At 34.5% G+C, this 12,245-nt stretch overlaps 1 protein-coding gene across 1 annotated transcript in view; it reads right to left on the bottom strand.

Annotated features, from left to right (window-relative positions):
* Positions 1-5,462: 5,462 nt before the first annotated feature.
* LOC107688300 (uncharacterized) overlaps positions 5,463-12,245 on the bottom strand; it is a 50,907-nt gene continuing 44,124 nt past the window's right edge. The window contains exons 18-24 of the mRNA XM_016485920.1: positions 11,605-11,681; positions 9,856-9,899; positions 9,022-9,030; positions 7,846-8,006; positions 7,485-7,591; positions 7,194-7,314; positions 5,463-6,421 (exon numbers count right to left, since the gene is read on the bottom strand). Of these exons, the coding sequence (XP_016341406.1) occupies positions 6,356-6,421; positions 7,194-7,314; positions 7,485-7,591; positions 7,846-8,006; positions 9,022-9,030; positions 9,856-9,899; positions 11,605-11,681 (585 nt within the window). The 3' untranslated portion in view covers positions 5,463-6,355. The remainder of the gene's footprint in view (positions 6,422-7,193; positions 7,315-7,484; positions 7,592-7,845; positions 8,007-9,021; positions 9,031-9,855; positions 9,900-11,604; positions 11,682-12,245) is intronic.

Raw genomic sequence — 12,245 nt, 5'->3', positions numbered from 1 at the left:
ACACACACACACACACAGTCGTTAATGATTTTCTAAAGATTTATCCCTCTGTGATTTATCACCCACATCCAAGGAAATAAAAAAATGTTCTCGCCCAGTTTCCTCTCATCCATCCATGCAGGAAGATTAACTATTAACTATGTACCCATTAAACTTACTGCCATGTCCACGGACAACAGCACATGCATCTGAGTAGCTCGGACATGTTTTGGATCCTTGGCGATTACAGTCTTCATCTGTAGAGCCCATGCAGGTGTAACACTTCAGTGCCTCACCTAAATACAGACAAAGAGGCAAAAGTAATTCAACATTAAAATTCCTCAAAAAAGGCCTAAAGTGTAAGTAGACCAATTAATATTTATTGTTTTTCTTAATTTTGTCTTGTTTTCCAGTAAAAATAAAACATAATAATGAAGTTACTTGAGAATAAAATCTATTAATTATTATTAGTAGTAGTAGTATCAATATGATGATGATGATACACTATTTTGTTTATTATTTTACTATTTCTTTCTTTTTTTTTCAGTCAGGGCATTAAAATGTGCGTTCTTGCATTAAACATGATTATTAACAATAAATAAAATAAAAAAATTTGTCAGTAAGGGTAAAGTAATAATAAAAATAAAAAACAAAAAACAGATACATACTCTAAAAAATAAATGATAATATTTTATGCAATTTTTGTCACATAGATTTATGTTATTTTAATGTTTTTAAATGAACATGATGAAAAACAATAATTAAAAATTATACCTCCACACAATTTATTCTATTTTCATCTTTTTTACTTATTTTGCCTCTTTTTTGACCTTTTTGTCACAGATTTTAAAGAGGATGCATAAACGATTAAATGAAAGGAAGGAAATATTCCATGTCCAGATGAGCACCATGGCTCAATGCAACGGCTCCAACAATCAAAGCAAATTTTACTTTGTCTCACCGGTGACACAATAATTGCAAACATCCAATGCATTTGACTAAACAAAGCTTGATGTATTTTATGCCATTTCATTTCTAGTGTGGAGACAGGAAAATGTTACTGTACTTCATAATGACACACATATAATGATGCACGCTGTTTCTATTTCCATGATGAAGCAGCTTTAAACAGCAACAAATATGCTATCAACATAACAAAAAAAAATTTTTTTAATCTTAGAAGATCCTAAAAGATAATCTACAAATCTTGATCTTAACTTCACTGGTCTGTGAAGTTTAAACAGAACCACGGACAACAGCACATGCATCTGAGTAGCTCGGACATGTTTTGGATCCTTGGCGATTACAGTCTTCATCTGTAGAGCCCATGCAGGTGTAACACTTCAGTGCCTCACCTAAATACAGACAAAGAGGCAAAAGTAATTCAACATTAAAATTCCTCAAAAAAGGCCTAAAGTGTAAGTAGACCAATTAATATTTATTGTTTTTCTTAATTTTGTCTTGTTTTCCAGTAAAAATAAAACATAATAATGAAGTTACTTGAGAATAAAATCTATTAATTATTATTAGTAGTAGTAGTATCAATATGATGATGATGATACACTATTTTGTTTATTATTTTACTATTTCTTTCTTTTTTTTTCAGTCAGGGCATTAAAATGTGCGTTCTTGCATTAAACATGATTATTAACAATAAATAAAATAAAAAAATTTGTCAGTAAGGGTAAAGTAATAATAAAAATAAAAAACAAAAAACAGATACATACTCTAAAAAATAAATGATAATATTTTATGCAATTTTTGTCACATAGATTTATGTTATTTTAATGTTTTTAAATGAACATGATGAAAAACAATAATTAAAAATTATACCTCCACACAATTTATTCTATTTTCATCTTTTTTACTTATTTTGCCTCTTTTTTGACCTTTTTGTCACAGATTTTAAAGAGGATGCATAAACGATTAAATGAAAGGAAGGAAATATTCCATGTCCAGATGAGCACCATGGCTCAATGCAACGGCTCCAACAATCAAAGCAAATTTTACTTTGTCTCACCGGTGACACAATAATTGCAAACATCCAATGCATTTGACTAAACAAAGCTTGATGTATTTTATGCCATTTCATTTCTAGTGTGGAGACAGGAAAATGTTACTGTACTTCATAATGACACACATATAATGATGCACGCTGTTTCTATTTCCATGATGAAGCAGCTTTAAACAGCAACAAATATGCTATCAACATAACAAAAAAATTTTTTTTTAATCTTAGAAGATCCTAAAAGATAATCTACAAATCTTGATCTTAACTTCACTGGTCTGTGAAGTCTAAACAGAACACTGACGTTTTACCCATTTTTTCCACTTTCGTTTAACAGACCCCAGGGAAGTCAACAGAAGTCCCAGCAGAGAAACATGTCAGTGTCTTGTAAAAGCCCAGCAGTACATGTTGTGGTTAAGCCTTTTTCATGTGCCTCTTTGCTATCATCTCCCAAAAAGTGCTTTTTTTTTTTTTAAGCAAACATCCTTTGAAGTTCAATCCATCAAGATCAGACACATAAACTCTATGACTGTAACACCTTCAGAAACAGACATTCCTTTTAAAAGTATCTGCTATGTGTGTCTTAGAACTGTTAGTTCACCCTAAAGACATCCTTCTGCTGCTTCTGAGTCACTCTCTTTGATAGCTAAACCTTCAGTTCACAGGATAGACTCAAAATGATTTTACAGGCAGGCTATTCAAGCTGTTTGAAATTAGGTAAACTTTTAAAGTATAACACCAGCGTGAAGGTCACATTCTTTTTCAAAGCCTTTATCTAAAACGGCATGCTTTAACTCCTAAAATGGACAATAAACTGTTACTTCCCGTCTATTGAGTTGGTCTCAGAGATCCAACACTAATAACGAGAAATGTTTTTAACAGCAAATCATTATAATTATTTCTAGATTATCATGTGACACTGAAGACTGTACATATTTAATATTTCAGAATGTTTGGAGTAACATTTATATAAGAAATGTATAGAACACCCTGTTGAATCGTATACTCATCCATGATGTCACATAAGTCACTAAAGGTATTATTCAACTACACACACACAAATCAAATGTATAAATATTTGAAACAAATCACTGGTTTGGAATGAATGCTATTGTCTCCTTTGTTCCCCACACCAACAACCTTCCGACAGAGGTTAAAAATAAAGTTGTTATGCATCATCTGCACACATCATCCATAACAAGAAAGAACAAGCAGTCTCCAGTTTCTCTATGCCTGACCTCAGCTGCTTTTTGTCAACTATATCCAGACAGTTCTGTACTATAGCACAATCATACTTGTTGTTTAATTGGAAATATTTTAGCTATTGTTTGTCAATATATATTTGAATAGTTTTGGACTGTAATAAATTCATTTAGCTCCTTAGCTTTACTTAAATTACCCCCATTTGCATTTAGTACACTCTCAGAAAAAAAGGTACAAAAGCTGTCACTGGGGCGGTACCTTTTCAAAAGGTACACTTTTGTCAATTTTAGGTACTAATATGTACACTTTAGGTACTAATATCACTTTAAGGTACCAATATGGACTCTTTAGATACAAAGGTGTGCCTTTTGAAAAGGTACCGCCCCAGTGACAACTTTTGTACCTTTTTTTCTGAGAGTGTATTGGCTTCAATGTGTAATTAAATAAACAACTGCTTTTTCTAAACTTAATTAGCACTTGGTTCTCAAATTTCACAGCAGATGCTTTCACAGTAATGTTTTGCTGTTGAATTGTGTTTTACACCATTACTATTTAATGCACTGCTGTTTCTGTAATGTACTTCAGGTAGAGATTCTCTTTTTTTTTGGTCCAGCAATCTAATAAAAATAAAAAAATGCAAACTCTTTTAGCCCTCAATCTGTTTAAGGGATTGAATTGCACCAATTATTTTCTGATAGTCCTTTAACACCTTCCTCAAGGCCAACAAGATATTCTCAGTCATAAGGAGGACACCTCAAAAGGAGGAAACCAGAGAAACTAAATGAAATAAAAATGATGAAACTGACAAAGAAAAAAGCCAAAATACCAGACTGAGAAGTCTTGAGTGAAAAGCAAATCAAGACTTGTGAGTGTAGCACACATGCAGTAACTGAGAAGAGATAGGAGTTAAAAAGTAGAAACAACAACAAGAGAGAAGTACTCACTGTGAGCAGCGAGGAGGATGAAGCCCAGGCCCAGCAGCATGAAGAAATGGAGCGCTCTCATGTTGCCGGTGGTCTATGGCTGTCAAGTTAGCACAGAGAAAAGCAGGTTGTTTGCTCTTAAAACCCCTGAGCTTAAGCCCTGCTTTCGGAGAGCTAATACCCAACGGCAGTGAGGACACACAGATTACCAGCCAGTCCACTGAGGCCTGTGCTTCGGTCTTAAAATCTGAATGGATCCTCACCATCTCCACTAATCAGAGATGAGGGATCGGTTACTGTGCTCCACCCATACAGTGCTGCATGCTAGCCGGGGGTCTGATGCTCCCTCCAGATTTCATTCAACTAATGCCTCCATACAGCGTATTAGTTTATCAGTGACCAAACTCACATCATTTCTCTTTGTGACACAGCAGAACAGTGGACACAACCAATCAAACAGTCGATGCAGAGGCTAACTGAATAAGGGTAACCAAAACCAAACCTTTACCCTAAATTAATAAATAGATCTGCTTATAATTATGTTTCTTCCATTTACCTCTTTTTTTCGTAGTTATTTTTCCCACATTAACTACTTATTTTTTATTTGTTTTTATATTCCTAAATGTAATCTCATTTGTTTGCATTCTCAGTGATAAATTAATCAAATGGAAGCTGTTTTATTACATATAATACAATTCTATTTTTATACACATAGTAAAACTGCTTTCATTTTATACTACTGTATATTATAGTATTTAGTAAAATGATCTCAAATCATACATAATTTTGTTAGTATGTTTGCAGCACCACCTATAAAATTATTTCTGTTCCAAAAACATTTCTGTTGTTTTAATTCTTCCTCCTTCCACTATTTTTTTTTCTCTTAAATTCTACTTTTACCGTTCATTTGTTTGTTTCCTTATTTGAATATGTGCATGTGGTAAGGGTAACCAAAAATCAAACCTTCAATCCATATCAAATGAATGAATAGATAAACATATAATTATATATTACTCTAATAATTACTCTTCCAACACTAACTACTTCCTATTTTCTATATATATACAGTACACTCTAAGCATGTAATTGGCACTAATATAGTCTGTCTGGCGTGATTTTAAGACCCATCTGTCAGCTAACTAATGCATCTTTTTATGCACATACGTAGGATCATGTTAGCAAGATTCATTGTTTGTTCATTAACATTGCTTTCTTAAAATGCCCTAGTGGGAGGCTAAAAGCATCTGCTAAATTAATAAGTAAATGTGATTGTTATTACATCAAACATCAAGCCTTTACATTTTGCATATTGACTGTGTCTGTGTGATATGGGTCAGATAAACAGAAGCTGTATTGCCATCTTTTATTGCACTTTGTAAGCATGTCCTGTATAGCTGACAGAGCTTCATATGTCTGAAACATCAGCTATAGCATGACTGAGACAAAACCATTCAGATTAAATTAGCTCAGAACCACTGACAGTGACACGTGGGTTCATTCATATATCAAAATAAATCAAAAAATAAAATCACACATCAGTGTTGCTAGAAGACAACGAAACAAATTAACAACAAGTATCTACAAAGATACACAAGGAAGCAGATAAACTAACAGTATCAAAATCTGCAGTTATGTTCCTTTACTATTTTCAAGTCATTTTCATATTTACAAAACCGTCAAGGCCAACAACATGCATTTTTTTATGATCATGAATACCACTTTGTGACAACTGAATGATTAATTCATCTGTTTTATAGTATATATATTCTCTCTGGTCATTTCTGTTTTCAACTTAAGAAGAGGGAACCACAGGAATCAGTTTAACAGTCGGCTCCATCAGTGGTTGTCATGGCAACAGCACTCATAACCTCAGACTCACTATAAACACATACTCTCTGCGTGTGTGTGTACTATACAGACTCTCAAAAAAGTCTCTACTGATGGGGAGTACTTTCACAAGACCCTCAACATTGGTAAGGTGGTGTACATTAACATATTAAAATGAAGAGAAAATAATTACAGCCAGAAACTAGTGTTCTGCCAGTCCTAGGGACTCCAGTTTTATGTGAAGACGTCAGTAGTGTGAGATCCTTTTGTTTGGTTAGTTCATTGTTCTGTCCATTAGAAAGAGGAAAAAACAATACCGGAACAATTTCACCTTGCTCCTCCATCTTTACACTCTTGTCCAGTTATTGTTCTTTTGTCCCTTTGTGGTACAGACAGAACTCTGTCGAATGGACGGCTAGCTCTTTCCCATCTTGGCAATCAGTTCATCACAAATTTTGGTCAGTTCTTCAATCTCTTTATTCTATAAACAGAATCCAAAAACTCATGTTAACCTCTGAATGTTGTTGATTTTTTAAAATATGAAAGATGTTTCTTACAATATGTTGATCAAAAATACAGTAAAATTGTGAAATATTTTAATTTAAAAAATCAACTTTCTATACTAATATATTTTAAAATGTAATTTATTCCTGAGATGGCAAAGCTAAATTTTGAGCAGCCATTACTCCAGTCTTCATTGCCACATTATCCTTCAGAAATCATTTTATTATGAAATATTTTTTTACTATTATCTGTGTTGTGCTGTTTAATACTTTTGTGGAAACCATAATACTTTTTTCAGGATGTTTAAAGAACATGTTTATATATATATATATATATATATATATATATAAACAGTCTGTGTTGATGCATTAAATTTATCTAAAGTAACAGTAAAGTCAGTACTGAGTAAAAGTATTTCTTATATATATATACACACATAGATTTAGAATTGCCATCATAGGAACAAGTTCAAATTAAAAAATTAAAATATAAAATCATTATAAAGTTATAATATTACTGTTTACTTTGATCAAATAAATGGAGCCTTGTTAAGCATAAAAGACTTTTCAGCAACATTTACAAAATCGTATTTATTCCATAACTTTCACTGGTAGTATATACAGCCATAAATAACATATATTTAATTAAATGAAATAATTGTTTGCTGTACTTAAAAATTAACTAAATGTTTTAACAACAACAAAATGACTTTAACAGATGTGCATGTGGATTTGCAAGTGTGAGCAAACCTTTTGTTCCAGTGTGCGCTCCAGTGAGTCCACCTTCATCTGTTCTTTCCTCAGACTGGCCTGATACGCTGCCTGCTCCTGCTTGGCTTTGACTCTCACCTGAGCGATTTCAGCATTCGCCCTGCGGGTGCCACATGGTCAGAGTCATGCCATCATTTCATATTTCTAAGAACTCTCGCACAGTGCAAGTCTAACCCTTAATTCGCCTAACAGTTGTTGTTCCGGGCAAAAGAAACCTTGTACAAAGCAAAGCATATTAAAAACATATGCATGTGAAAGTTCTGTACGTACTTATCCAGTTTCTCCTCAGCATGGATCTTCAAGGCCTGGTAGCGCTGCTCCTCCTTACGGACACGAGACAGGTACTCCTGCGCACATTTCTTCAGCACATCCTCATTCTGAAGAAAAAAAAGGAATATAGTAAATGAGCAAAAGCTATTAAATAATTTTAACCTACAGCCTAATAGTTTTAATAGTTGTAATATTATTTAATTTTTGTATGCAACATCCACAATCAATAACAATCAAGCCCCAACCTACATTTTTCTCACTGAATATTCCATTTATCTTAGAATTACATCAAATTACTGAGCTGCGAATGGAAATTCACAATGATTTCAACCTTTATCAATTTCAGTGCGAAGTGACTCACCTTCCGAAAGCCTTCCAAAACATCTTTCATCTTTTCATAGCGACGGAACAAGTCAGCGAGAGATTTCTCCACGGAGTTGAGATCAGCCAAAGCCTGGTCCTTCTCCAGGATCAACTGCTGGATAGTGTGATGAGATAGAGTCTTCTCTCTCTGTTCACCCTCTGAGACATACACACAAAAACATAAATGCATTAAGTTCATATTACACTAGATATACAATAGACAACACACAATACAATCAAATTGATGTGCAAATCTGCTTTTGGATGCAGCGGAGGTTGATTTTATGCTCCTCTGGGTACTTCAGATATTAAATTATTCTCTACACCACTATGTCTAAATCGCTGATAATGACAAATGAAAATGCAGTTTTCGACGCTGCATCTGTATGATGCATGCAGACAACACACACATACACACACACACTCAAACATGTCCAAACCACGGAGACATGGTGAGATGAGAAGACCTTTGAAAGACTTACTCAGCACCTCTTAATTCGTTTTTATAAAAAGTAAATAGTCACAAAAGTAAATATAAATAGTCACAAATTTTATTTAATTGTAGAAAATCTGCTGAACGGATCATTTTAATGAACTGTTTCTAATCAATTACCGGTATATACGTTTTATTCTAGTTTTATTACTTTAGTTTAAATGTACGCTACCGGTTAAAACGTTTTTTTTTTTAAGAAACCAATACTTTTATTCAGCAAGGATTTAGTAAATTGACAAAAGATTTCTATTTAAAAAAAAAATCTGTCCTTTTGAACTTTGTATTCATCAAACAATCTTGAAAAAAAAATGCATCATGGTTTCCACAAAAAAATATTAAGCTATTTTTATAAGCAACAGTGATAATAAAAAATAAACTTTACTGTTGTAGCTACTTTTTTCTAGCTTGAGTGTACTTAATAGTATTTTGGCGACTTTACATTATGATGAGCTTATTTGGAAAGTTACAGTATCAGAGTAGTTTCCTGAACACTTTTGAGCTGGTAATGGAAGATGTTTGAGAAAAGGTCTATAAAAAAGACCAGCAGTGCAAAACCAGATGATACTAAAATGAGAGATAGACCGTATCAGGTTATAGTAAGAGAAAACTCTCCCTGTCTGTCACTGTCAGATGTGGTGGATGCAACACAAACAAAGAAAATAAAGAGTTGCTGTTACTTACCAGGCATACCTGAGTGATTTATCAAATATTTATGGGGGACGGAGGGAGCAAAACAGAAAAAAGGGACGGCATTAAGTCAAGCCAGCAGGGTGGGACATGTGAGAGAGAAAAGCGTGTCAGAAACATAGACAAATTTTAAAATTAATGGAAGTGTCATAGAATAAAATTAAGTAGGTGGTGAGAGCCAGAAAAGTGGCCGAGAAAATGAACCATGGAAAAAGAAATTATAAGCAAAGACACAAAATAAAGTGAAAATAAATGACCGACAGCTGGGAAGCGGAATGTCAAGTATGGTATTTTATCATTAAGAACATAAAAAGGGAATGAAAAAAGGTTTTTCTTTGTACAAAGAGAGAAAAGCGTGACAAGGTTAAACCAGACACTCAGTATAACAATCTGAAAATGTAAGAACGCACACAGCACATCCAGCACATGGATGTAAATACTGGACAGGCAAAGAAATCAGATTAATCTGTCAGTGGGTGAGGCCTGGTAAGAGATATGTTTTGAGTAGAAACATGTTTATGTTTTTTGAGGTCAAGTCAAGTGGAATGTAAAAGGAGACATGAAGGCTTGTGCTTGCAACTGACCAGTGTTTGGGTCCAGAGGCACGAAAGATTTGTCTGCAAATTAAATGAGAAAGTAACAAAAACTTATTGCATATGTGTGTTGGTGTGGCGTGACTGGGTAAGGTTTGTGCCTGTTCATTTATAGCAGTGTAGCAGAGGAAAAGCACAGATAAAGAGAACCAAAAGTGCCTGACAGTGTTCACAAAACACATAGATTGAAAATCCCCAGGAGAAGATGAAATCATATTTAGCAATCAAGACTCACCAATCATCTCTGCAATAGTCTTCTCATACTCCATAACTATCCTCCTGTAAAGAATAAGCAAAAATCAAGTTACCAAACAAATAAGGTGCATATATACTGCAAGATCTGATCAGATCAGATCTTTTTAAGATCTAAAGTGACAGTAAAGACTTTTACATTGTTACAAAAAAAATATTTGACAATTTACTGTTTTACAATATTTTCATCAGATAAATGAAGTCTGTTAAGCATAAGAGACGTAGGCTCAAAAACATTAAAAAAAAAAAACATGTCCTATTGTCCATTTACACCTGGATTGGTTTCAGATGATCTGATCACAAGTGGTAAGCATTAAATACAGGTGTAAGCAGGGTCCAAAATGTTTTGTGATCTGATCACTGGAACCACATACTGTGGTAGTTGAATAGAAAATACGGATTGACTTCATCTCTAAAATAAATTATCAGGTCATTTGTCAGATCATTCCTTTGCTTTTTTATTTCCTTTTTTTTTAATTTACCAACATGCAGTAACACACTGACGCAGCAAGTGATGCACGTACTCACGAAGTCAGAGACCCTCCCTTCGAAATCCAATCACAAGTGATCACAGTAGGCGCATTTGACACACGTTACCGCTAGCTACAGTATGTATCTTGGCTGACCATTTGTGATCGGATCACCACAGACGGATCTTAATACCAGGTGTAAACAGGATTTAGACCCGCATTTGAAAGTGTCCCAAATTGGAAGCCAAACAATCCAAGTTAGAGTATTTATCTGTTTGCACGCAGACAGCAAGATCCGCTCTGTGCCAGATGTCAGGACTGGTTGATAATGCAAATGTAAACTAATAGAACAGTGCATTCTGAGGTGACAATCACAATGAAATTCTGAATAAGCTTGATTACATGAAAGGTCAGGAAACTGGCATTTGTTATGTCATGTGTTTGACTACAAGAGTTCAGCTGGCAGAAAGACTTGCTTGGGAGAAAAGCAGGTTGCCGGCACAGTAAGCGGATGGATTAGCTATGTCTTCCTTAGCCTCTTAGGCCTTCCTTATCCTGAGCCCAATCAGGCTAATGATCTAAGCCCCATTCTTATCCACACTAACAAGGCCTAGTCCAGCTGGCTGTAATCCGCAACCCTTCCTGATTACCTTGTTCACTTTGCCCCTTGAATACAAAAGGACAGCTTTAAAACATGTCCTGGTTCAGTCAACTGTCTTCTGAATTAGACAACACTGCAACAATTTTTATTAAAAGTGCAGTGAGGTGACAAATACTTAAAAAATGCTAAACATCTATAAAACTGTCACTTGATTTGAACCCTTAGTTAGGAGATTGTAAAGCAGAATCTAATATAAAACACCTTAAAATGGCATTTAATTTTGTGTCAAGAAAATAGTGTTTCATGAGTTTTCTGGATGGGTGAAAACAAATCTTTCGTCTATTCCCTCCCTTTTCCTGCCTCCAGCTCTGTCACATCTGACATGTTAAGGCCCTCTTTAATTGGCTTTCTGCTTACGCTCGACTTAAAAAAAAAAAAACGTAGGAAAGAGATAAACAGATTGAGAGGTGGATTTGTCAGGTGTGTCATATACTGTAAGCTAAGAAACATATGTAGTGAATGAACATTTCTGACAGTTTTATTGATTTGAAGTTTATAGAGAGGACATTAAGTGATGGGAAAAGTGGGGAGAAATGGGGAAAAGCGTCACTCGTCATAGCTCACAAGGGCACAGGAATTTCTGTCCTTTGAGAACACCCACCTCATCTCCTCCACTTCCCGTCTACTCTCTTCATATTTTCTCTTCCACTCCATGGCTTCTTTCTCTTTCACAACAATCTGAAATAAGAAGAGCGTTACTTCACACACTTTACACCCTGGAAATTGTTAAACCAGTGTCATTCTGGATTCATGCAAATCTGGGATGTCCTTTGCCATGTTTCGCACTGTAAAAATTCGTAGTATTTGCATATTTATGAGGGTAATATTATAATATTATAGCGATGAAATGGAAGTAGTGACAGATCTTTTCTTGTGATGTACATCTGAGCAAAACAGTTTATTGAAAAAGACCAAATTTAAGGCATAGACTTGGTTCTATCACTCGGTTGTTGATTGGATTTTGAGATGTGGGCGTTGCAATCAATAATGAGTGCGAGCTTGCAGTCAGTCATAAGAAAGGGAAGGGGTTTAAGCAGACCAAATCATTGGAGAAGTCTTTCATTTCATCAGAAAATTGAAATATGAGAAAGTGAGTAATCTCATTTCATGTTGACTTTAAATCTTCTGAAATACAGAAGAAAAATACTCTCTCATCACTCCAGTATATCAACATTTTGAACTTTCCTCCGATACTGAAAATTAACACAGCATGGGAACGTTTCTCTGATTGTCCAGAGTTTG

The sequence above is a fragment of the Sinocyclocheilus anshuiensis genome, unplaced genomic scaffold (assembly GCF_001515605.1).
Source record: "Sinocyclocheilus anshuiensis isolate Anshui unplaced genomic scaffold, SAMN03320099.WGS_v1.1 scaffold809, whole genome shotgun sequence".
Taxonomy (NCBI): Eukaryota; Metazoa; Chordata; class Actinopteri; order Cypriniformes; family Cyprinidae; genus Sinocyclocheilus; species Sinocyclocheilus anshuiensis.
Note: the sequence above shows the minus strand (reverse complement) of the source record. Positions and strands in the feature narration are given on the sequence as shown.